Raw genomic sequence first — 27,311 nt, 5'->3', positions numbered from 1 at the left:
GCTTACTAAGGCAGCTCTGTAAAGATTTACCTTATATTACAAAAATATGAATCAAGTTAAGTTTGAAAGCCAAATTAGGGAAAAGCATATACTGTAATATACCCTATCTACATGCAATATCTACTCACAAGTTTCTTTCAACTCACAGAAACACCATAAAGTAGCCAATAACCCAAACGTCATTCTTAAGGCTCCACAATGACCTTCCCTGTAGCATGGCCATCCATGCTCTTTGCCCAGGCGTCTTCAGCCTTGCTCAGAGGGTGTTTTGAGTCCACTACTGTCTTCAGCTTCCCTTCTTTCACCAACTTAACAAGAAATTCCAGGTTCTCACCCTTGGTGGTCACAATCAGAGGCAGCAGCTGCTTCTTGGAGAAAGTTAGCTTCTGTACTGCAAAGGTGAGCATGGCACTAGGACTAGGAGTGATATCTATCACCTTTCCTTGCTCACTTAAATTAGGCTCAAAAGTAGACCAAGGGATTCCTGTTGCACAGTGGATTACTGCATCATACTTCCGACCGGAGGGGCTCTTCAAGGCTGCCCCATCTGGGGTTTTATAGTCGAGAACCTCATCTGCTCCTAAGCTCTTGACAAACTCAATGTTCCGAGCCCCACAAGTAGCAGTAACATGTGTGTTCCCAAGTTTTGCCAGCTGAACAGCATAGTGACCAACACCACCTGATGCAGCAGTGATTAGAACGTTCGTTGGCTTTCCACTGCTGTCGAGCTTGATCCCACAAGACTGGGTGAGGGCCTGGAGTGCAGTGAGGCCGGCTATGGGTAAGCCTGCTCCTTCAGCTGCTGATACCTCAGTAGGCCTATTCACAGTCAAACTCCCCTTGGCCACAGCAAACTCAGCAAGCCCACCTCCCGTCTGCCAATAGAAAGATTCATAAAAATCATCATACATATAAAGAAATATGAAGGAGCATGGTTGAGTAATTTTACAGGTTCAGGACCCTCCAAATTAGACTATCATAACCACATGATCCATTGCCTACTGTGGGAGGACGAAAACAAAGATAAAAGGAATCAACCAGGAAGGAAGAAAAGAGAGCTAGATTGAATTTTAAGGCCAACCACCCCTTCCCTCCTCCATATAAGTCATAAAGTGGGGTAGTATTGAATTATCCACAACCCAAAAGCTTAGGCTGTTAGGTGGAGAGGCCCAACCCAAGTTTCTAGACATATTCGATGTGGGATTATTCCCAAAATAGGTAGTCTAGGACATTTCTCAAGATCTAGTTAATGTTGAGGCAGCGATCATAGTTGGGGGGAAGCACTGGGTCGCCTTGGACGTGTCTGGGCACCTTGTTGTCTACATGGCGCCTAGGCATTGCCTGGGCAACATCTTGAGAACTATGCAGATGATCATTCCAAAATGAAGATCGAGTTAGTTTGTATAAATAAATTTCGGTGATTACTCACAGACATACTAAGCACAGCTACAACTTTGTCACCAGCTTTGAAATTCTTGACACCAGAACCAACTTCTACCACTTCTCCTGCTATGTCGAGTGCTGTTTCATCAAGAGTGAATATCAAGACACAGTTTCTGATGCTTTTCATTTTTGGATTTCAAAATGCTTATGAAAAAAATTTAGGACAAAAGATACAATGTAGTATATGAGGTACTAAAGTTCAAATAGTAATCCTCTAAGCTGACAAACATTATCCAATTTCATATTACTTTCTCCTTGGCCAATGAAATAGCACTTCTTGGCTTACATTGATATTTAGACATAAGAATAAGCTATAAATTAAACTTCCACATTTTTTTATTATTAAGAAAATTCAATCTCAGCAATCAATGTGTATTCCTGAATAATCTCATTTTTCAATTATTCAACCATTTCATGTTACCAAGTTCAAACTCTAATTTGAAATGATCATTAAATACCAAGAATTCTCTGGCATACCCCGTCTAAGAGCTCTTCTAAGCTTGCTCCTGGTCTCATCTTTTACAGGTGTTAACAACCAACTCCATCTCTAGACATATCACAAATCTTTGACAACCAACTTCCTTTATTTATAGAATTTGGTGTTTTAGAGCACACTCAACGAGTCCGCAAACATAGTTTAGATCTTCTGAATCAGCAGTATTGACACTGTCAGATGGTCATCCAATACTACATTCATGTTGTTGGCTGAAATATTAATTACATCCATTACTTGGCATGACCACTTGACCAGTTAATTCCCCTCTGTCCACAGTGACTGGACCAAACAAACAGAGGAAGTTGTTGAATGTACTAAATAACATAAACCCTAGCCTAAGCATTTAGTAACTCACAAGAATTATCAGTTCTATTCCTTGGCCAACGAAATGACCAGACAACCAGGATTGATTTTATCGAGTCCTCCAAATTTTAGGCCTAGTTGCTAGCATTTGTATGTCATGACAAAAGTGAATTAGACATTGCTCAGCCACTGAATACAAGTAAATATCCAGCAAAGACAAGATTTAAAGTCCAACTAGGGTGAATTAGAAAAAAACCATCAAGCATTTTGCGAGAAATTAATTCAAAGATATGTTAGCACGAATGATAATAGCCTTCTCTGCAGATGATAATCTGAACATTGATGATTAATGTGCACTGTCACCTATTTAGATAGCAGCAAGCTACATAGCTTTAAGATGGAGATGTATAAGTGACAAATAAGGACAGTCCATCATAAATTTACCCATAAACCAATCTGTTATTCATCGTTTGTGGTTTGTGGGAAGGTCTCATGGTTACTTGTAAAAAGTCAAGGATTGATAAAGTAATCCAGGATTATATAAGCAACACCCAAAATGTTAACATTTCAAAAAAGAAATCCAAATCTAATGTTCATAACAAAACATATGGTTTCCTACAGTTGAAAAAATATTTGATAATCATTGTCATTGTAACCCTCATGAAAAAACAGTAACAGAATATAAACAATTCAAAAGAAAATGCATAACACCAAAATCCTCTTGATTTAGCTACCTGGTATGTAAGGGAATTTGCTTGGTATAATTGGTCGTGTCTTGCCTTTCTGAATCCTCCAATCGACTGGATTTATACTTCTTGCTTCTACCTTCACCAAAACTTCGTCTTTCTTTGGAGCAGGAACTGGAACTTCCACATGCTACAAAAGGAAGAAGCAAAAGTTTAAAAAGCCTAAACAAGAATCAAACATAACAAAAGTGTCAACTCTCTGCTAAAGCAAGTCAGGTAGTATAAATCATGATTCATGAAATCTAAATGATAACAATTGCATGAGAAAAGAAAGGAAAACCACAACACAACATATAATAAGATCAGGGAAACTTCATTGCTCAACATGGAAAGTGTTATCTGTCTGATGACTACTGACAAGCAGCCAATGCTTTTCTGATTCTAATCTTTCACTGCTTATATTTTTTTATCATTAATTAAATTTGTACTCAACAAAATTAATAAGGAAACACTCATATGTTGCTCTTGTTGAAAAAAAAAAAAAACATAAATCTCAACTCAGTCACTGAAAAAAAACCTACAAAATGCCAAAAATTATAAGTGTATTATGGTAATATCCCTTTATATGCTCTAATATAAACCTACATGTATTATGATTCGGACTGTGAGGGGCAATCTAGTAATTAGTCCATCTAACCTACACCCTAGTTTCCCTATAAATACTAGCTGGATGGTGTTCCAATTTTCTCTTAAGCATCTGGTTAATTTCAGCCCAATCTGATTTCCCAACATAAAGATATAAAGCTTTGCAAATTGGTTGAAGATTCAACTTTGGTTTAACTCTTGAAATACAAGGATAACATTTGTAAAATGGTGGGCCATTTAATTTTCTGAAGCAAGCTGCTCTGGATTCAGTGGTGTAACTGGTAAATTCCAGGTGAGACTTAGGTGGATTCCATCTATCAGAGATACAGGTCAGATCTGAACACTTATTTACATCTTCCTGAGATTTGAATCACTATTCTGAGATACTTTGAAGGCCTTTTCTTTCAATATAATTGTCCCATCCAATGGTTTTTAAACCTATTCTGGCCTGTTTAACTTTAGTTGCAGAAATTTCTCACATTCTGTTCTGTTTTCCCTATCCTGCGATTTTTTTTTTTTTTTTTTTTTTTTGTTGTTGTGTGTGTGTGTATTCTTCTATTAGAACTATTCCATTAGAAGATTAGATTCCATTATTTTGGGATAAGATTCTTGCATATGTCTGCGACTTTGCAATGATTTAATGGACAATGGATTTAACTGGAGTGTGAGAAAGACCATAATGATTTTAAGAGTTTGCAGGGTGAGGAAGTGGGATTTTTTTTTTTTTTTTTATTACAAAAGTTAAAGTCAAAGTAATAATACTATTCTTCAAAGAGCTTGCAGGTGAGGGAGTTGAATTTATTTTTTTTTATTTATTAGAAAATTTCAAGTCAAAGTAATAATACTATTCTTCAAAGAGTTTGCAAGGTGAGGAAGTTGTATTTTTTTTTTTTAATTTATTAGAAAATTTCAAGTCAAAGTACTAGTGAGGAAGTGAATTTTTTTTTATTTAATAGAAAATTACTATTCTTGTGGACTTTAGGATAATCTTTGTTTTTTCCAATCATTGTTAGGGACTTATATAGAATTCATCATCAAAAACTAACCATTAAAGAGAAAGTGCTCAAGTGCCTATTTATATGCGATTATTTTATTCGGGTGCAACGCCAACAACACTGCCTACCAATTTAAAGTGCTGCTTCAAACTTAAAACTCCTAGACCAAGCCTCTATGTGAGATTTATGTTGCTTTAGAAACCTTAAAATCAGCAATACTTCCAGTCGAATAAATTCATTTAATTGAATCAGTTTACTTGGTCACAGATCGCATTGATATAAACAAATAGACCTCTTATTATCTTAAAATATTGAACAAACATGAATCCAGGGAATTTAAAGGGCAAATTAATAAAAGGAAATATATTAATAAAAAAAAAAAAAAAAAAAAGGAAGGAAGAAACAAAACGAAAGAGGGGGGAGAGGGAGGGGGAGGGGAGAAAATCACCTTCAAACCAGCAACTCCGCCACCATAACCATTGATCTGCACAGCTTTCATGACCTTGCCCGCCATGGTTTTCCCAGAGAGGTGGAAACAGAAACTCGAAAGCATACAAAAATGGTTTCAGTTGCCACGCGTGGAGATGTACAACACCCACAAGGCAACACTACAGATTAAAGAGGCAAAAAAGCGTGGACTTTAAAAGGGCATGAATTGCCAGTTGGCCGCAGCCGCCACTCGTTGAAATCAACTGGGGAGATCTTCGTGTTTGAACCTGACATCTATGATTTAAAAGTCGGTGTTTTGAAACCAAGATCACACAAGGATCTACTATGTTATATTCTTTAATTTTTTCTGGATTAATCGAACTAAGATTCCGTTTTTTTGGTAAATAATTAAGATTCCTTTGGTCAAACATTCAGGTATCTTTGATTTTTAACATAAGACTATAAGAAAAGAAAAAACCAAATTCTCCATATCTTGGGATCCAAACATATATGACTTGTAGAAGTCAATAATCCTCACATGTGAACAGTCATTTGTTCGGTTGGTAAGTGGCTACCTAGTTGAAGTGCATGTTGTAAGAATTATGGACTTAATTAATTATCTAGATTAATTAGATGGTGTTGCGTCAGGAAATCTTCGGTAGGTTCTTCAAGTACCGCAACCTGTAAAAGGACGTCAGGGACAAGGGAGAATCGGTGTGGTTCCGGCCTAGGACTCTGATGCTTAAGTTAGATCTCTCTTAGCAACAGATGAATTATTGGAATTCAAGATGGATAATGGGTTGGAATACCTTAGTATTTATAGTTGAGCATGACGGTGTGGAGAGTCCTCATCGGTGATGAATATGTTACGCAGGGTAGATCATCACGTAGTAGAGTTGTACTTGGAATGGTTCCTCGTGAGATGTAGAGTCCTAGTAGGGAAGAGGTTCCCTAAGCGTCTTCTTCACGTATTGAGTTTGGTTATACTTATACCTCTTTGGGATAGCCCTCCCTTTGGTATACATCCAGTTGTGATCTTTTAGTGATAGGATAACATAGATCTTGCCGATGACGTCATGGTTGGACCCCTTCGGCTTGCATGGTAGACTTGGCCTTTGAGGTGACTTCTTAGTTCCTATTCCTCTTGGGTTACCGAACTGATTCTGTCGCGGCCGGGCTTAAGCTAGCCTCCCCTTCGGGTCAGGACATGTGGCATCTCGGGACTGGCCCATATATTTTTGGTTTATCACTTACCCCCCACTCTCTTGGAACGGATTGCTCAAGAGACTAGTATCTGTGTTGTCTTAATCTTGTGAGGGGTGAGGGGTTCAATCTCCCCCACTACCTTTCTGTACCTTTTTGCTTTTCTTTTTCCCTTCATTGAAGCCTTGCCATTTTCACTTTTGTCCATCCTTACTCAAGTGCTTTTGCTCTCCTCCCCTTTCACCATTCTTCACCAAGTGTGTTTGCTCTTGCCCTCCAAGTGTTTGCTATTTTTCCTCATTGATCAAGTGCATTTTCTTTCCCTTGTCTTCCAAGTCCCAACTGCATTTCTTGCTCCCATAGTGCTTGCCATTTTTCCCTTTTGAGAGAGAGATTTTTTTTTTTTTTTTTGTCTGTGCCTGAGGCCTCTCCCAAGTTGCTCTCTTCGCCCGTTGCCCTCGATCGTCACCTTCAGCTGGTGCCAGCGATCGTTGCCCCCCGGGTCGCTCGCGCATCACCCATGCTCGTCGCCTGCCTAGTTGCCAGTGGTCATTGCCCGTCTGGTCGCCCTCGGATCATCGCCAGCTTGGTCGCCCTCACTCATCGCCCTCGGGTGGTCGGCCTTGGTTCATTGCCCCCTGTTACACCCGTTCCCAAACCTCTACTAATTTAAACTTATGTGTAGGAGCGGAGCTCTATTATGTTGGAGACCTCTGGAACATCACCATGAAACCAACCTATAAGATCTTGAATATGTCAGATGGTGAGCCTGTTGATGAAAGAATTTTCGATAGGGATCAAGGGAGGTTCATCAACGACTCCGCACATGTCAACCTTCCCTCGAGACTACCCCCCTTAGAGGATTGAAGGTATGTGCAACTCACATTATTTTAATTCCAATTATACCCTTGGGGAATTGGTGTACCAACCACCTCCATTGATGCCCATTAATACCCCCTCTTTGATTGGGACCCACTCATAGAGGTCTTAACACTTTGGAGCCTCTGAACTGCCATTTGGGATTGGCGGATCATGCAACAGGAAAACTGACAGATCATGCATGGACCGCTAGCCCATGATCCGCCAGATGTCAGGTTTGTCTCTGTGAGGCCAAGGGCAACTTGGTCCGGCCTTGCCTTGACCCAGGGCTTAGCCAAGGTTTAATTTAGGGTATTTGGGACCCAAGGGACTCACTATGGGTTACAAGCCATGAACCTATGACCCATTTGGGCTACACCTTAAAGTAAACCCATTTTTGGACCTTAAACCCATCCCCAAGCCTGACAAGACCTAGACCACTTATATAACCTAACCAAACCCTATTCCTCCTCATTTCACTCATCTCACAACCCTTGAGAGAACTAAAAACATGAAGAGCAAACCAAGGAGGGAGAAGGAGGAAGAAAGGAGAAGGAGGGAGAGAAGAAGGTCTCTACCTCCATTTGAGCTAGCCTTGAGCTCACATCTCTTCTCCAACCAGCCCCTCACTCACCAATGGATTAGGAGTTCATGGAAAGGTTAACTTAGAGCCCAAGCTCAGCTAAGGAACTCCTTCTCTTGTTACTCTTGGCTAGAACTCATTGTAAGGCATTACTTCCAGCTAGTTCTTATGCTAATCTATGTAGATTTCATGTATTGATGTCCAATCCATGCTCCAACCAAGGGGCTTTTCATTTCTAAGGACCTAGCCCACTGATTATGGCTTGATTGAACCAATTAAGGCCCAATAAGGGACCAATCCCTCAGCTCTTAGCTTAGATAGCTTGGAAACCCCAATTGGAACACCATTTCTATGGATATTGGGTGCTTGGGTCAAGTTCCAGCCCATTGGGTACAAATGGGAGTTATATCCACTGACCTAATGACTCCATTAGGGACCCTTGGCACCCCCCATGCTGTCCCTGAAGAACCCTTGGCCGTTGGTCTCAATTTGGATGGCATCCGAGCTGAATATAGCTCTCTTGGAGTCTGGCAGATGATGCAGTGGGCGGAAGATGAATGATTCGCTAGATTATACAGGGCATTGTCCACAAAGGCCAAAATACCTTGTTTTGGTGGTTCCAGCTTTGGGACTTCATTTGGGTCACCTCTCACTTGTTGCACACTCTTATTATGACATGTTAGGTTGACATACACGTGTGGGAGGGACGTACATTACACGGGAGCCCTTATCTCTTACGCGTGGAACTCGGTGAGTGGATCGAACACTTGAACCATTTTACGGCATGTTTCTCATTAGGCATCCAGCTAGTTGTGCATGCTGATTGGCTGTATGTATGATATGTATGATTGCTCCATCTATAACATGTTTAATTAATGGAATCGGACTTTAAATGTAAGGGAACATGATGAGCTATGCATATTGATAATATTGAGAAGGAGATATGTATATTGTAGGATACTTTACGTATAATTCTTTATATTGATTGATTTATGTAATTGATTCGGGTGGTGATCGATCGACCGTAATTTCGATATCACACCCGCCGTATTGTTATTTGGTGTGGGCGTAAGCTGGAAAGACAAGAGGATAGTGACCTCCGGATTAGGCACTATGGACTCAATCTCCAGACTACACTCGCACAATATGGGATTGTAATTATAAATATTGCATTCAATAGTTGTTTGCTGGCTAGGAAATGATGTACCCAGTACTACGACCCTTCCGACAGGGGTGTAGGTGTCCGGCAAACCTATGGGTCTTGATCGTATTTTGGGGTAGTCCAACAGGAAGTCATCATCGTATTTCAGTGACGCCAAGAGGGGGTTTGTATTGGGGGCTCGCGGACAACTCGGTGAGTGGGTCCGATCTCATGGGTTTCCTTGGTAAGATGGGGTTGACATGGTTAGAATACCATCCATTTCTATGGCACCGTTATTGCCATCCGTTTATGGCATGATGAACACATTTATGTGTGAAATCTTAGGGCATAAAGCATGCATTTTACCACATTGGACAGAGTTACTCGGTGATTTCTTGTGCTTTTCAGGTTTTTGGGCTATTTATTACTATTCTGGACTATCGGGAGCTGTATGTCCAAATTTACACATAAAGCTGTCCAATGTTTTTGCATGGCTGTAAAGAGGACTAAATTTTGAGCAAGATGGACGTGATGGAATTCAATTACGCATCCGTTTAGGCCTCCATGCAGTTGATTATTCTTTTTTAGACCAAGAAAGGATAATGGGTCAGAAAAGAGCTGGAATGCAAGCCCATAGACATTCTGTAACTTCCCAAGGATATTTTTTGCATCATGGAAGGTACTTATAATCAATGGTTGAGATCCACTACAAGTACAAGACTGTTTCGACAATTTTCCAATCTTGAAGAGAGAGAAGACCTGCCATCCATATGGGTGGACCCACACTGCCACAAGATTCCATGATTTTTTAAGGCCCACATACCCTCAACGATTTTTAGAGGACATGATGGGTATTGCATTAATTGTTTTAAGTGGAATCCTAGTCATTACCTTTATTTTCTCTCTCCTCCAACTTTTCAAGGGCACTTTTGAAATTCTACTATGGATAGATTTCTTTTGAAAAATATTCTCTTATCATTGGAAGGTTGAAAAGTCAAAGATGCCTTGATCTCATTGCTTGGAGAAGACACCTACAAAGAAAATGAAGCACAAGTTTAGAATTAGAAAGTTATTTTTTGAAAAATAGAAGGTTTATGTAGCTAGGATTTTTATCTCCCTTAGTTTCTATTTTTTTTTATTTTTTTCTTGGGGTCCAAGCATGATGTAAAGGGAAGGAGAAGGGAATATTTTTTATTTGGGATCCTCCTCCCTCTCCTCTCCACGGTTTTAGAAGGAGAGAAGCCCCCAAAACCGTGGAGGCCTCTCTCCCTCTTCCCTCTTCTCCCTTCTCCTCTCCTTCCCCCGATAAATACCCCTTAGCATTCTCTTGTAAAGTTGTTCAATTGCCTAGTGGAATTTCTCTTTCTTCTTACCATTTTGGGCTTTCTAAGTTTTCTAGTTTGATTTATGAGCTTAGTTTAATGGTTGTAATAGGTTTAATTCAAGTTTTACTTTCAATTTGTCTTCAATTTGGTTGTAATAATTTAATTCTAGTTTAGTTTTGGAGCTTTTTAGTCTAGGCTTCTAATTCTAGTGAGAAAAATTAGAGACTTGAAAGAGGAAGCCATGCAATGATTGTTCAAGTGTTCAAGCTTCTTCAACTATATTCATGCAAAGCTTAATTAATTCATGCACTTTCAACTTTGGTAGAAGGAAGTATCATTTTTTATTTTTTATTTTTTTTGTTCTTCTTCTTCTTAACCTCTTAATTCTTCTAGTTTCTAATTTCTTCTTCCTATTCTCTACCTCTTTCTTCTTCTATTAGTTTTATGTTATTAGTATTCTCATCTCCATTAATCCCTCCATTTTATTAGGAATTTTCATTCTCATTCTCTACCTCTCTAATTCAATCATGCTTTTAGGATTTTATTTTTTAGTTATTATTATCATCATGTATTATGTTAGGATTTTAATTTAATTATATATTTTTTAATTTCAGATTTGGTAGCGCCATTTTAAGTGTGAGAAGCAAGCAATTTCAATTCGGTTCAAGCCCCTTTGGGTTTTACATCTCTAATCTCTTAGTCTCATTCTCCCTCTCTAATCTCTTTCTTTTATGTTTTTTTTATGTGGTTGTGATGTGTGGCTGCAATTTATTCCTTCAAACTCGCTTTAGTATTGATAGGTTAGATGCTTATGTGTTAGGACGCTAATTCAATTCCTTAGATGCGTAATTTCCCTAGATCCTTGTGAGTTAGGACGTGTTAATTTAATTATCATTTGTTTAGTCCACCACTTTAATTAGTTTGATTCACTTTGCATTGCTTTTAAGTGAGTAAAAGAGAGTGGCGTACATCTCCTTGAGTTCGACCCGTAGCTATGATTGATCCGTACGCTTGCGATTATTATTTTTGTGCAAACAAGTTTTTAGAGCCATTGTCGGGGAGATTATTGACCACTTTATTTTTTTGATTTTTAAGTAATTCGAAGTGCTTTAGTTTCTTCTCTTTCTCCTCTTCTTTTTTCAGAAAAAAAAAATTTGAGTTTTTGAAAACCTCATCTTGTTTCTCTTTTGTTTCAAAGACTATGCGCCCAATCTAAAGTCCTTCATATGCCAAAACCCTACCTCTTTTGGTGTCCCTCATAGGATTAAGTTACCTATGATGCTACATCTTGACTTGATTGGGTGGATTGGCATGTGACTTATCTTTGGAGGTGACTAACTTTGATAACAGGAAAGCGACATAGTGAGTGCTATTGGAAACAGAAACGTATAGTAGTCCTCCACTCTACATCAGAATCCACTTGGAATCGCCTGTAGGTGGCTATTATAGACTATACAGGTTCCCTTGCTGTCAACCTATATAGCAACCTTACAGCTTTGGAACCACTGTTTCGATTCTTGAGGGATAGATGCACTATCTACCTTGGACTCCCTCTTATTTTTGGTGATTTTTTCTAGCTTTTCATTTTTCTTTAATTTTTCAAAAGGAGACCTCATATCTGTTTAGGTGGCTACAATGTGGACTCGTGATTCATCTAACCGTCTTATTAGAATACCACCTTCTCCACCACCTTTGACCATGGGTGACCAACAATCCAAGACTCTTAAGGATAGGTTTTACCCTGCTAGGGTTGCATAGCCTTCATGCATCAATCTGCCAGTTGCTATAGGGAACAACTATGAACTCAAGACCCACTTCATTAGTATGCTATCCCACTTCCATGGGATGGCTAATGAGGATGCCTATATTTTCCTTGAGAAATTTGAGGAGGTTCGTATTCTAATTAAGGTTCAAAATTTAACTGATGATGCAGTTAGGCTGAGGTTTATAAACTTTACCCTAAAGGACCAGGCCAAGAATTAGCTCTATGGACTGCAAACAAATTCAATTAATAGATGGGATGAGTTCACCATTGTCTTCTTGAAAAAAATTTTCCCTCTTCACAAGACCAATAAGCTTAAGAGTGACATCCTCCAGTTTAGGCAGAAACCACATGAGTCATTTTCTAAGTTCATGGAGAGATTCAAGGACCTCCTTTTATAATGCCCTCACTATGGTATTGATTTGCGACAGCTTTGCCAAATTATTTATGAGGGTATAGACTTTCAGACCAAGCAGCTTTTAGAATCTATGTGTCCTGCAGGCTTTACCTCTTTTTCTGATGAGAATGAGGCTTGGACGTTCTTGACTAACTTGACTGAAAAGACTAGGGAGTGGGAATTTCCCAAGAGGGTGAAAGGACCACTAAGAAATATCTCATTGCGGGTGTTCCAACCAAAGAGGCCAAACTTGACAGCCTCATCAAAAGGTTGGAGTCCCTAATGCCTAAAGAGCCTATGCCAGTTAACCAGGTCAACCATGGGTCAATATGCAGTTGGTGCCATACACCTGCACATCTTATGGAGGAATGTCCCAACACCTTTGTGGGTAATTCCAACACTGAGAATGTGAGTGCTCTCTACCAAAATAATTCATACAACAACACTTACAATCCAGGATGGAGAAATCACCCCAATTTCTCTTGGAATCAAAGAAATCAAGCAGGCCCATCCAACTTTAACCATCAAGGCCAGCTTGGTCTCCAAAAGCCCAACTTTACACCACAAAATCAAGGTATGTCTCATCACCCCTTTCCCTCTCGTCCTCATTTAGGACCCACTATGAATTCTGCTAGGCCACCTCTCCTTGCACCTTATCAGCAACCCCCAGGGTTTACCAATACAGGAGAAGCAACAAGAATGAGTGAGATGAAAAATAAGATAGCCCTTCTCATGACAAGCCACAATAATATGGAGAAACAACTTACCCAGCTTGTCACAATCCTGCATAAGAGGAAAACAGGGAAGTTACGTAGCCAACTTGAGCCAAATCCTAGGCATCAGGTTCGTATTCAGCAAGGTACCTAAGCTCCTCTACTGTACAAGGCCAATAGCATCAAGGGCCCTCCAATCAGGTAAATGCAGTATATGCTTTAAGGAGTGGCCGTGAGTATCAACAGGTTAGTACACCTCAATCTTTACCATCTTATACTCTTGTTGACTCTCCCCCTTCTGAAGAGGCCATTGTAGTGCCTTCTGTTCTAGGTTCGTCTGATGAACCTAAAGAGATTCCAGATAATTTGGTTGAGAAAACTAAAGATGATTCTATTGAGACAGTGAAAAGGACCACCCCTGAGAGAGTTTATACCCCACTTGCCCCTGTCCCAAATAGGTTGATTAGCAAGAAGTCTCCTTCTGTGAAAAAAATATTGGATGTTTTTAAGTAGGTTCAGGTGAATATTCCTCTATTGGATGCTATAGCCCAGGTCCTTGCTTATGCTAAAATCCTCAAAGACTTATGCACCCAAAAGCGGACTACCAATGTGCCTAAAAAGGCATTCTTGGCTGCTAACATCAGTTCTCTTATCGCACAGCCGGTAGCAGCCAAACATAAGGATCCTGAAAGCCCCACCATCTCTTGTACTATAGGCAACACCACTATTGATCATGCCTTATTGGACCTTGGTGCAAGTGTGAACCTATTACCCTTTCATGTCTACCAACAGTTGCGATTGGGAGAGCTAAAATCGACCAGAATTACTCTTCAACTTGTATATAGGTCGATTAAAGTTCCTAAGGGGATGATTGAGGATGTCCTGTTAAAGGTTGGAGAATTTATCTTTCCTGTGGATTTTATTGTCTTAGACGCCCAACCTACTGCCAATTTTAAGGATCAAATCCCAATTATCTTGGGTAGACCCTTCCTTGTTACTAGTAATGCTTTGATCAATTGCAGGAATGGTCTTATAAAACTATCTTTTGGCAATACTTCTATGGACTTTAATGTATTTAGGTTGGAAAAACAGTCTGATATAGATGAAGAGGTACATATGCTTCAGGGATTTCCTGATGATGTTGACACTTTCTTTGAGATTGATTTTGATTCAGGATTTCAGGATTGTATACAGGAATTGGAAGGTGTTGATGATACCCCCTTATCTGAGGTCTAGAGCATCCAACCACCATTGGAGTCCCTTGGACCCCTATCCACCTCCATTCCTAAACCCTTTATTATTGAGCCCCCCACATTAGAGTTGAAAGCATTGCCCTCCAACCTCAAGTATGCCTTATTAGGGCAAGATGACACTCTCCCTGTAATTATTGCTTTTGATTTGACTTTTATACAGGAAGAAGATTTGATTAAGCTTCTGAAAGAACATAAGGAAGCCATAGGTTAGACCATCTCAGACCTCCATTGTTCAACATCATATTCATCAGATGGAGAGTTCTAAACCTTCTAGGGAACCCCAAAGGAGGGCTAATCCTGTGATGAAAGAGGAAATCAAGAAAGAGATCCTAAAGTACTTAGATCATGGCATAATTTATCCTATTTCTGATATCCAATGGGTGAGTCCTGTGTAGGTTGTGCCAAAGAAAGGAGGAGTCACTATAGTTTAGAATGCCAATAATGAATTGATTCCAACCCGTATCCAAATGGGATGGAGAGTGTGCATTGACTACAAGAAATTGAATGCAGCAACTTAAAAGGACCACTTTCGCTTGCCTTTCATCAATCAGATGTTAGAAAGACTAACTAGTCATGAATATCATTATTTTCTTGATGGATATGCATGCTATAATCAAATTCCTATTGCTTTGGAGGACCAACACAAGACCACATTCACATGACCTTATGGAACCTTTGCTTACTGGCATATGCCTTTTAGGCTTTGTAATGCCCTTGCTACATTCCAAAGGTGCATGATGAGTATCTTTTCTGATATGATAGAGCTCGCCCTAGAGGTGTTTATGGATGATTTTTCTATTCACGGCTCTACCTTTTCTAATTGCTTGCATCACCTTTCCTTGGTTCTCAAAAGATGCATAAAAAAGAACTTAATCTTGAATTGGGAGAAGTGCCACTTCATGGTGAAGCAAGGCATAGTTCTTGGTCACATTATGTCCAAGGATGGGATTCAAGTTGATAGATCTAAGGTGGATCTTATTGTCAATTTACCACCACCCAAGAGTGTGAAGGATATTAGATCTTTTCTGGGCCATGCAGGTTTTTATAGAAGGTTCATCAAAGACTTTAGCAAGATAGCTAGACCTCTAACTTCCCTTTTGGCAAAGAACTGCCCATTGAGTTCTCCCCTGAGTGTCATAAGAGTTTTGAGCAATTAAAAAAAGCATGGACCTCAGCTCCCATTATTTAAGCTCCAAATTGGACAGTTCCTTATGAGCTTATGTGTGATACCTCTGATTTTGCTATAGGGGTTGTTCTTGGGCAAAGAATTAACAAATTGCCCCATATGATTTATTATGCAAGCAGGACTCTTGATGATGCACAACTTAATTATACCACCACTGAGAAAGAATTTTTAGCTGTTGTGTTTGCATAAGAAAAGTTTAGGCCCTACTTAATTGGATCACATGTGATTGTTTATACTGACCATGCAGCTATCAAATATCTTGTGCAGAAGAAAGATACTAAGGCTCGCCTCATTAGGTGGGTCCTCTTATTGCAGGAATTTGATCTTGAAATTTGGGATAAGAAAGGATGTGAGAATTTGGTTGCAGACCATCTATCCCGGCTGCCTAATTCTTTGACTGTTGATTCTTCAGTCAACGAGAACTTTCCTGATGAGTTTCTGATGGCAGTGTCTAGTAAACCTTGGTTTGCTGACATTGTCAATTATCTGCTTACGGGTGTGACATCTGCACATTGGTCCACCCAAGATAAGAATCATTTCTTTTCACAGGTAAAGTATTTCTTATGAGATGATCCTTATCTCTTTAAGACTTGTCTGGATCAAGTAATCCAGAAGTGTGTTCCTGATCATGAGCAACAATTTGTGGAGGCCACTTTGGGTCCAATAAGACAGCGGTCAAGGTTTTACAGTGTGGATTTTATTCGTCTACTCTTTTTAGAGACGCTTTTACTTATTACAAGGCATGTTCCTCATGCCAATCTTTAGGGCGTCTTACCAGGAAGAACATGATGCCCCTCAACCCAATTCTGGTGGTTGAGGTGTTTGATGTATGCGGCATAGACTTCATGGGGCCTTTCCCTAATCCTTTTGGTAACCTGTACATATTACTTGTTGTGGACTATGTGTCCAAATGGATTAAGGCAGTTGCTTGTAAGACCAATGACCACAAAGTGATTGTGAAATTCCTAAAGGAGAACATCTTCTCCCGTTTTGGTACTCCCTGTGCTATCATTAGCGATCGGGGCAAGCACTTTTGTAACCCGCCCTTTGAGGCCCTTATAAGAAAATATGGTGTCATTCACAAGTTGGCCACACCCTACCATCCTTAAACTAGTGGACAGGTTGAGGTTTCAAATCGGCAGATAAAGTAAATTCTTGAGAAAATCATCAACCCGAATCGTAAGGATTGGTCTAACCGATTGGTAGATGCTTTGTGGGCCCATAGGACCTGCCTTTAAGATAGATCTTGGTCAATCTCTGTACCGTCTGGTGTATGAAAAGGCATGTCACTTATCTGTTGAGCTTGAGCACAAGGCCTTTTGGGCTATTAAGAAGCTTAACTTTGACCTACCCACTGCAGGTGCCCATAGGAAACTCCAACTATCTGAGTTGGAAGAGCTTAAAAATGAGGCATATGAGAATGCTCAGATTTACAAGGCAAAAACCAAGGCTTTCCATGATAGGCACATTTTGAGAAAATCTTTTGAGGTAGGCCAGAAAGTTTTATTGTACAACTCTCATTTGCACATCTTTCCATGTAAGTTGCGCTCTAGATGGGATGGCCGCTATATTGTTTAGACTGTTTATCCTCATGGGGCTATTAAAGTGGCCAATCCAAGTACAAGTACTACATTTAAGGCAAATGACCAACGTTTGAAGCCATACATTGAGATGCCCATTCCAAGTGTGGAAGAGGTCATGGATCTCCATGAGCCTCTTTACCTTGAAGACTGATTTCCTAGTATGTATCCCCTCCCTTGTCCTTATTCTCTCTTTTCTGCATGCATTGAGGACACTGCATGAATTAAGTATGTGTGTGGGGGGGGGGGGGGAGGTGTGTTGGACTTAATTGGTGAATTTTTTGAATTTTGATTGTGGCGGTAGTTTGGTTTTGTTCATACTTTTCTTTGAGTGCGAAGCGCGAGAGAGAGGGAATTAGGTGCCCTAGCATGCGAAATAATAAAAAATCCCATTTCAAGGACGGTAATTGGTATGTATCCGGTAAGAGGGACTGAATTAAAAAATATGAGCACTATTTCGTTTGATGGCTGGATTCCTCTATGTGTTTTATGGACCCTTTGATCTTTTGGCTAGTAGTTTAGACCAATTTGTTTGTGGTAAGGCAAGGCATGAAAGTGAATGAAAAAAAAAGAAAAGAAAAGAAAGTGGAATTCCTTGGGACTAGACAGGGCACTGTTGCCTCAGGAAGCAGGGTGACTTGTTCAAAATTCCTTAGAAGGAAACTCAAAAAAAAATCTTGCATCAATGTCTCAATGTCTTATGGATATATGCAAAAAGCGAAGCTACCAAGTATTTGGGTGTCTGGTGTATGCTCCACCATGTCATTCAGAGAACAGTAGTGGAGTAGAAATAGAGTTTGCTATTGTGAAAGAAAAGTTGTTGTCACAACGCCTGAAAAGAAAGTATGGTAAAAAATACTCAAAGCCTAAGTCGTTGGTTCCATCGATGCTATGAGTGGTTTACCTGAAGGTGAGTAGTGTTCAGAAAATATGAGGAGATCCCTTAATCTTGATGCATGCTTGAATTGAGGTGGGGTGATAAAATTCAAGTGTGGGGGAACCTTTGGCTCCTTGATCTTTAGTTGAGCATTTTATGGGCTTGTGTGCACTATCCTACTTATGCCATGATTGAAATTTATAACATATTTTTGACTTATTGAATTTTGGGCGTACATTCACTACAAACACCCATGAGACAAAACTCGTCCACTAGGGGTAACCTAGGGGTTCAAAGGCTTGTTGCACATGCTAAGTGCAACTGTGATTCCTACGAAAGTGAGTTAGGATTTTTTGCATTCTAGATTAGTTTTCGTTGTTTTGTTTACTTGAGGACAAGTAACGTTCAAGTGTGGGGGAATCTGATGAGCACATTTATGTGTGAAATCTTAGGGCATAAAGCATGCATTTTACCACATTGGATAGAGTTACTCGGTGCTTTCTTGTGGTTTTCAGGTTTTTGGGCTATTTATTGCTATTCTGGACTATTGGGAGTTGCATGTCCAAATTTCTATGTAAAGCTACCCAATGTTTTTGCATGACTGTAAAGAGGACTAAATTTTGAGCAAGATGGACGTGACAGAATTCTGTTACGCATCCGTTTAGGCCTCCATGCAGTTGATTATTCTTTTCAGGCCAAGAAAGGATAATGGGTCAAAAAAGAGCCGAAATGCAAGCCCATAGCCAGTCTGCCACTTCCCAAGGATATTTTTGGCATCAAGGAAGGTACTTCTAATCAATGGTTGAGATCCACTGCAATTACATGACCGTTTCGACAATTTTACAATCTTGAAGAGAGAGAAGAGCTGCCATCCATATGGGGGGACCTACACTGTCACAAGATTCCATGATTTTTGAAGGCCCACATACCCTCCACGATTTTTAGAAGGAGCACACAAGGCTCCACGATTTTTAGACGACATGATGGGTATTGCATTAATTGTTTTGAGTGGAATCCTAGTCATCTCCCTTATTCTCTCTCTCCTCCAACTTTTCAAGGGCACTTTTGGAATTCTACTATGGATAGATTTCTTTTGAAAAATATTCTCTTATCCTTGGAAGGTTGAAAAGTCAAAGATGCCTTGATCTCATTGCTTGGAGAAGACACCTACAAAGAAAAGGAAGCACAAGTTTATAATTAGAAAGTTACTTTTTGAAAAATAGAAGGTTTTTGTAGCTAGGATTTTTATCTCTCTTAGTTTCTATTTTTTTCTTTTTTTCTTGGGGTCCAAGCATGATGTAAAGCGAAGGAGAAAGGAATATTTTTTATTTGGGATCCTCCTCTCTCTCCTCTCCACGATTTTAGAAGGAGAGAAGCCCCCAAAACCGTGGAGGCCTCTCTCCCTCTTTCCTCTTCTCCCTCCTCCTCTCCTTCCCCCTATAAATACCCCTTAGCATACTCTTATAAAGTTGTTCAATTGCTTGGTGGAGTTTTTCTTTCTTCTTTCAATTTTTGGCTTTCTAAGTTTTCTAGTTTGATTTATGAGGTTAATTTAATGGTTGTAATAGGTTTAATTCAAGCTTTACTTTCAATTTATGTCTTCAATTTGGTTGAAATAATTTAATTCTAGTTTAGTTTTAGAGCTTTCTAGTCTAGGTTTCTAATTCTAGTGAGAAGAATTAGAGACTTGGAAGAGGAAGCCATGCAAGGATTGTTCAAGTGTTCAAGTTTCTTCAACTATATTCATGCAAGACTTAATTAATTCATACACTTTCAACTTTGGTAGAAGGGAGTATCAATTTCTTATTTTTATTTTTTTTGTTTTTCTTCTTCTTAACCTCTTAAATCTTCTAGTTTCTAATTTCTTCTTCTTATTCTCTACCTCTTTCTTCTTCTATTAGTTTTATGTTATTAGTATTCTCATCTCTATTAATCCCTCCATTCTATTAGGAATTTTCATTCTCCATTATTTTTATTTTCATTCTCATTCTCTACCTCTCTAATTCAATCATGCTTTTAGAACTTTATTTTTTAGTTATTATTATCATCATGCATTATGTTAGGATTTTAATTTAATTATTTTTGTTTTAATTTCAGATTTGGTAGCGTCATTTCAAGTGTGAGAAACAAACAATTTCAATCCGGTTCAAGCCCCTTCGGGTTTTACATCTCTAATCTCTTAGTCTCATTCTCCCTCTCTAATCTCTTTCTTTTGTTTTATTTTTTTATGTGGTTGTGATGTGTTGCTACAATTTATTCCTTCAAACCCGCGTTAGTATTGATAGATTAGATGCTTATGCGTTAGGACGTCAATTTAATTCCTTAGATGTGTAATTTCGCTAGATGTTTGCGAGGTAGGACGCGTTAATTTAATTATCATTAGTATAGTCCACCACTTTAATTAATTTGGTTCACTTTGCATTGCTTTTAAGTGAGTAAAATAGAGTGGCGTACATCTCCTTGAGTTCGACCCGTAGCTACGATTGATCCGTAGGCTTGCGGTTATTATTTTTGTGCAAACATGGCACCGTTATTGTCATTCGTTTATGACACTGTTATTGTCATTCGTTTATGGCATCGTTAATTGTCATCTGTTTATGATACTATTTGCCGACGATGCTGCCTGTGTTATTGTAGTACTTGACCTGACTTAGAATCTTATTGCTAGGTGAGAAATTGGGTAAGAGCATTCATGCATCATATGTGAGGAGCATACTTCAGCATGCATTGTTGGTGTATTTATTGATTTATATTGTGGATGGTTTGATCACTCGCTGGGCTTTGTAAGCTCATCCCTTGGGAACCTTGTTTTTAGATGTGGATACAGGGGCAGCGGACACAGTTGAGGGAGATTCGACATTACCCTTGGGCAAGGACTTCGAGGCTTGGGGTGCTCAGCCAGAGTCGGAGCCAACGTCGGGTTATCTTTGCGATGAGTGCACCCATGAGGGTTATTAGTTTGAGCCTAGAGCTTGAACTTGGATTGGATATCACGTACTTGTGGATTCGAGGATGGATGTAATAATGACATAATATTTGACTTTCTTCTCTTACTCTTATATGGTGATTATTACTGGTGTTACACTTGTGAATTGGGATATTTGTGTTAAACTGATTATTTTACTTATAAGATATCACTTAGAACTCCTAATCTATTGTGATCATTATGCATATATTCTTCCGCCATAACTCTGATTTTTTCTTATTCATTGAATGAGAAGTCAGGTAGTGTACATGTCACAGCAAAGTATGTCGATCCTGTTATTTGGCGTGGAATACAGGAGTATTCTCGTCACATTTCCCCTGATGAGGGATGGGGATGTGACAGTATGGTATCAGAGCCACTCTTTGCCCTGTCATGTACACAACCAGATCTGCCCTATCTTGATCTATACCGTGCTAGGGGTCGAATGATAAAAATCTTAACAAGTACAGTTAAGAAGACTAAGATAGAGACATGTTGATGCTTGAAAATAAAAATTCCACTAGGTAAAGCTTAATTACATATAGATAGGCTGTCCAAGGCCGACATAACTCAAGGAATAGTCAAAATACAAAGAAAGAACAGAGAAAAGTACAATGTCCTCGTTCACTCTCTCTACCTCCTCGAACAATAGATGCTAAGCTGAAATAAAACTAAAAAGCATAATAACATAAGAATAATAACATAGGCAGCTCCTAAGACTGGTCTACTGCTTTTCCCTTTCCCTTGTCCTGTGTCGAGGCCGGCCCTGTCTTCTTAGTGGCAGCTCTGTCCATTATCAAGCGGGACTCGATGTCAGCCAACCTCTGATCTGTATCATCAAACCCCGCATTCACTAGGGCCACTATGTCATTGTACTGGGCCTCAGACTTCTTCTCTATGGCAGAAAGCCTATGCTGCAACGCCTGCTCCATGGCTGCAAACCTCAGCATCAGGTATCCCCAACCTGGTGCATTCACCACGTCTCTCTCTTCCCTGGTGGAGGTGGCCCCTCAGGGACCTTGGAACTAGAAGCCCCAGCATCTCAACCTGTAGCAACGGTACCTCGGCCTGCAGTGGTACCACCTCTCCGTCCATGACCCCGTGTTGCAGCCCATGCCGAAGCTCGGGTAACTCTGGCCTCACTAACAACTGACTGCACCACCATCACCACCTCCGTCAGAACTATCAAAACTGTCATCACCATCATCACCCCCTAATGGCCTCTCTGGAGATAACTCCAAGCTCCCATCCCTCATCGTCATCTTCATCTTCGATAGAGTGGTTCTACTGACAGGGGTGACACCCTTGCCCAACCAATCATTACTCAAGGGAACATTAAACTGGCAAAGTGATGAGCACATTTATGTGTGAAATCTTAGGGCATAAAGCATACATTTTACCACATTGGACAGAGTTACTCGGTGCTTTCTTGTGCTTTTCAGGTTTTAGGTGAATTCTTGTGAAAATGGAGGAGATGATGCTAAGAAAATGTTTTAAAGCTCTTTAGAGGTGTTAATGGCATGGATGCGTAGCCCATCGAGTCAGCTTCTTCACTGTTCAAACGGTACTTGATTCCGAGTTGAAACGAAGAAGTTACGGCCGTTTTCGTAACGACGCGCGAAAATGGTCTATAAGGGTTTATTTATAATTATTGACAGTCGGCCGGGGACAAAATGAAGCAGAAGTTCGGATTCTAGGGTCTTAACGCAATAACCAGAAGTTATATTTCCTGTACCCGAAAGATTCCATTTGGAGGGCTCTGGACAGTCCAACTTCAACTTGAGATATCTTGGGCTCCCGAACTCCAAATTGGACGAAATTTGAGTCTATTTTGGGTGATTTTTCGCAAGGAACACAATGGTGAGGCCTATATAAACACCCCATGCTTCACGTTTCCTGAAAGACAGAATGGGTATTTTATTTATTCTTGAAGGAATCCTAGTCATCACCCTTACTCTCTCTCTCCTCCAACTTCTCAAGGGCACTTCTGAAATTCTACTTGGGATAGATTTATTTTGAAAGATATTCTCTCACCTATGGAAAGTTGAAAAGTCAAAGCATCTTTGATTTTATTGCTTGGAGAAGATATCTACAAAGAAAAGGAAGCACTTGTTATAATTGGAAGTTTACTTTTCTAGAAATAGAAGTTCTATGTAAACAATTTTCTCTTCTTCTTCTTTCTATTTTTTGCCTTTTTTTCTTAGGATTCAAGGCATTGTAAAAGAGGAAGGAGAAGAGAATATTCTCTTTTCTTAGGGAATATTTCTCCTACACTTCCCTCTTCTCTCTTCTCTTCTCTTCTCCCTATAAATACCCCTTGCCCTTTGGGTTGTAAGAAGTTAGTTTTTTAGTTCAGTTTTTAGTTAGTTTTTAGTTCAATTTTAATTCAGTTTTTTAGTGTAATTTTTACTTCATTCACTTAGTGAAATTTTCTCTTCTTTTCCTATTTTTGGCTTAAGTTCTTAGTTTTGATTTCAAGTTCGTAATTTTGATTTCATAAGTCTAGTTTAATGGTTGTAATAGTTTTAGTTTAAAGCTTCCTAGACTAAGTTCCTATGTTGATGACAAGACATGGAGATTTAGAAGAGGAAGCCATGGTGAGTTTATTTAAGTATTCAAGCACATCAGGGTATCTCATTCTCTAAACCCTTAATCTCATTCTCCCTCTCCTCTATCTCTCTCTATCTTCTTCTTCTTCTCCCTCTATTTCTTTTATTTTTTTTTATATGGTTGTGGTTTGTGGATGCACTTTTATTCCCTTATTCCTTTTTATGTGGTTATTATGTGTGGCTGTATTTTTATTTCTTTCAATTTGCGTTAGTCTGATAGGTTAAATGCTCATGTGTTAGGACGCCAATTTAATCCCTTAATTTTGTTAGATGCTTATGAGTTAGGATGCATTAATTTTCATTAATTTAATTAGTTTAATTTAACACTTTAATTTGGTTCACTTTGCATTACTTTTAAGTTAGTTAAATAGAGTGGCGTATATCTCCTCGTGTTCGACCCGTAGCTACGATTGACCCGTACACTTGCGGTATTATTTTAACTCAAACACAAAGGATGCAAGTGATCAGCTTGGCGTAGAGTAATTTACCATCGAGGGGGTACTCGCCACGACGCCCCATACTTCGGATGATCACATTAGGGAGACACAGTGGTATCCCCTTGTATAGACAGTAAGCGCAGTAGCTCTACATATTGGATACCTGTCAAGAAATAGAAGGCTAGAGTTAAGGAGAAATTTAACAAATTGAAACAGGATGAAGTATGACTATATATATACAGAATAAGGTGATTAAATAAATATAAATGAATGGAAAATTCTTACTTGATCCTTGTGACCGCCCGAAGGGAGGAAGACAAGTTGACCAGACGCGAGAGGATGCAAAGGTAAGGGAAGTAATCCCTGATAAGGAGGCGAGTGGTGATTCCCTCCGGACGTAGGACCTTGACCATAGCAGTGTACTCATCATCAGTGAGGAAGGATGTGTAATCACTTCCCGAGGGTCCGTATTTTTGAGAACCGGCCATGGACACACCCAACAACTCGCCCAACTCGGCTGTAGTAATGGCAATATCCACCCCGGTGACTCGGGTGGTGAGTCGATACCCCATGGCGCCAATGTCCTCCAACTCTAGGTTGGAATAAAAGTATCGGACCAGCAGAGGGTAGTAGTTGTTCTCCGGTTCAAGTATGTTCGACCACCCTAGGTGGGCAAACCTCTCCGCTACACTGAAGGAGCGGAAGTCCCCGGCCACGACCCGTCTCTCGGGTAGAACGGAGGCATGTTGTAGGTCACCCCACAACTCTGCATAGGCTGGATCACGGAACAAGTGCTCATTAAACGCCATGGGATACCTACACGGGAAGAGGAAACATGGCCAAGGATACCTCGGTTAGGACAAAAAATAGAATGATATCCATTGAAGCTAAAACACAAATACCTGGTGTGCGAAATGCATGACAAATAAGAGAATAAACAACTGAGATAGGTCGAGTAATGACGCGAAGGTTTTAAAACCCTAGATCCAGTATCAATAATTAGAACGGTGTGGAAGGGACCCTACATATGAGAGAAACCCCTACTTGGACACATTCAACCGTACCAAACAAGCAACAACTTCGATTCTGGTGCCCAATAAGAGGTAAATCCATGAACATATGCAAACGAGTGCGTGTAGTGGTGTGTGTTCGATGTACTAATTTCAAATAATCACCGTATCATGGATTTTGCCCTAACCCATGCTGTAAAATTCCATTGTTAAGTAAAAAACCCATCAAAAATCCTAAATTAGGGCTACAGAGATCATATCGAAACATGGAATCAACAACCATTGCAATCATTTGTACCAAACATGGATGCATTTAGGGTTTGATCATGCAAGGTTATGATCAATCAAACAAAAAGGGAACAAGAGACTTCAAAGAAAACCCTAAAACCTAGGCATGGATAGATGGGGAAGAAGGAAGGTGGAAAAGAGGGTTTGGAGAGGGAGAATTACCTCGTGTGATGTGGGGATGATGAAGGTGCGACGTTTGGAACCCCAGGGGTGAAGCTTAGAGTGGGAATGGACCTCTCTCGGTTGCCCTTACTCTGCCTTGGCTGATGGAGAAAAAGAAATAAGAGCCAAGGAGTCGCAGCTCTGTTTTAAAAACCTGTTCCTGTCGTGGTGGACACCATAACTATTCACATGGTCCGTCTGGAAAAACTGGGCCAACTACTGTGTACAAGAGCTGCCTGAACTAGCGGACGATGCATGATCCGCCAAACACATCGTCCGCCAGGTACAATCTGGGCCTATTTTTATGTTTTTGATCGCCCCGTTGGGCATGCACGCTGAGTACACTCTATAGACCCTCCAAACATGACTTCACGTATATAGTTGTGTAAATTTTTTATTTTTTTTTGCATTTATGTCGATTTTTCGTAATATGTTTAATTGCAAGCCTAATCTTTGTGGTTTCTTTCCCTTCCTTCTAGGAGGATAGTCATGGCAAGTGGACGATGTGGACGTGGTCCTAGGGCACCTACACCTGGTCAGGGCTATGACTGGGACATGACTGGTACTTCCAGCGACCCATTTCTGGATGCCCCTAGGTATGCTACGGCTCATGATGTGAGCCAAATGGTTGGAGATATGATGAGAGAATTCTGGGTCCAACAAATGGACTACTTGGAAGAGATTAGCCGCACTTTCCAGCAACAACAAAGGGAGTTTGTGGATTACTTGACTGGTCGGTATGAGGCCAACGAAAGGGTTAGGGCAACAACCTATGTTCCACCCCCTCCCCCTCCGACACTGGAGGTGGCGGCTCAGCCGGCTCAAGTGCAAACCAAAATTACAAAGATCACGGAGAGGTTCCAAAAGATGAGACCTATAGAATTTAACGGTCTTAACAAAGATCCATTGCACCCGGCGGTGTGGATCTGGGAAATGGAGAAGACCTTCACTATACTTGATTGCACCGAAGATTATAAGATTCGGTGTGCCGCCTATATGTTGAAAGGCGAAGTGGATGACTGGTGGAGATCTACAGAGCCTAACCTACTTGTTGCCCATCCTAACCTCAAGTGGGAACATTTCAAAGAGGCATTCTTTGAGAGTTACTATTCGAAGAGCTTTCAAGAGAGGAAGGCAACGAAATTCACAGATGTTTTGCAAGAGGCCAAGTCTATTCTCGAATATCAACAAAAATTCGAGGAATTATTTTACTTTGCACCTCCCCACCTGAGAACAAATATTGAGAAAGGGAAGAGATTTGAGAAGGGTTTGAGGCCGGGGATTAGCTCGATTTTGTCATCTCATGGGCCCCAGACCTATGCTAAGATGGTCCAGGTAGCCAAGACTATTGAAGACAGGCAAAGGCGTTCATACTTTGCTCAGTCCGGCAGAGCAAGTGGGCGGCCACAACATCATTTAGCCGTGAACCAAGCAAGTTCCCTCGGGCACAGTACTAGAGCTATACCCCCACCTTTTTCAAGCGTGCGGAATCAACTCAGCCCACACAACCTACTCAGTCTGCAGCTTCATCCTTACCTACAGGAGGAGCGATGCGGTGTTACAATTGTAACAAGCACGGACATATCTCCAAGGCTTGTCCTCAGCCCAAGCCTTGGGCACCGCAGCCTGCAGCTCAGCCCTCAGCTTCGCAGGTGTCTCATTCCAAACTGGCCGGCAAGGCCCCTGTGCCAACTCAGGGGAGTAGGATCCTGGCACAGGCTTATGTTTTGACTGATGCCGAAGCAGAGGCAACACCTGGAGTATTGACAGGTATTATCCTACCCTTGACTTATTTGAAGCTATCGTGATGCATCATGTCATTTCATGCATGCATGGTTGTATGGTATAACTGTAATAGGTACCGTTTCTATTGCTTCCATCCCCGCGTACGTTCTCTTTGACTCGGGGGCATCGCATTCTTTTGTATCCTCTTCTTTTGCCAAGAAGTTGGGTATTAGTCCGAAG

The 27,311-nt window shown here is 40.3% G+C and overlaps 2 protein-coding genes across 2 annotated transcripts in view; both read right to left on the bottom strand.

Moving 5' to 3' along the window:
• Positions 1-58: 58 nt before the first annotated feature.
• On the bottom strand, positions 59-5,146 carry LOC122657990 (chloroplast envelope quinone oxidoreductase homolog). The gene is made up of 4 exons (XM_043852821.1): positions 5,017-5,146; positions 2,977-3,118; positions 1,430-1,521; positions 59-875 (listed from the first exon to the last, which is right to left on the bottom strand). Exons 1-4 carry the CDS (start codon positions 5,119-5,121, stop codon positions 186-188), a joined length of 1,029 nt encoding a protein of 342 aa, XP_043708756.1. The 5' UTR covers positions 5,122-5,146; the 3' UTR covers positions 59-185.
• Positions 59-27,311, bottom strand: part of LOC122657992 (chloroplast envelope quinone oxidoreductase homolog) — a 98,999-nt gene continuing 71,746 nt past the window's right edge. The window contains exons 5-6 of the mRNA XM_043852824.1: positions 4,927-4,952; positions 59-160 (exon numbers count right to left, since the gene is read on the bottom strand). The gene's annotated coding sequence lies outside the window, so the exon portion shown is untranslated. The remainder of the gene's footprint in view (positions 161-4,926; positions 4,953-27,311) is intronic.

Source organism: Telopea speciosissima, chromosome 4 (assembly GCF_018873765.1).
Source record: "Telopea speciosissima isolate NSW1024214 ecotype Mountain lineage chromosome 4, Tspe_v1, whole genome shotgun sequence".
NCBI classification, from domain to species: domain Eukaryota; kingdom Viridiplantae; phylum Streptophyta; class Magnoliopsida; order Proteales; family Proteaceae; genus Telopea; species Telopea speciosissima.
The sequence above is the reverse complement of the archived record's forward strand: the minus strand, read 5'-3'. Positions and strand labels throughout refer to the sequence as shown.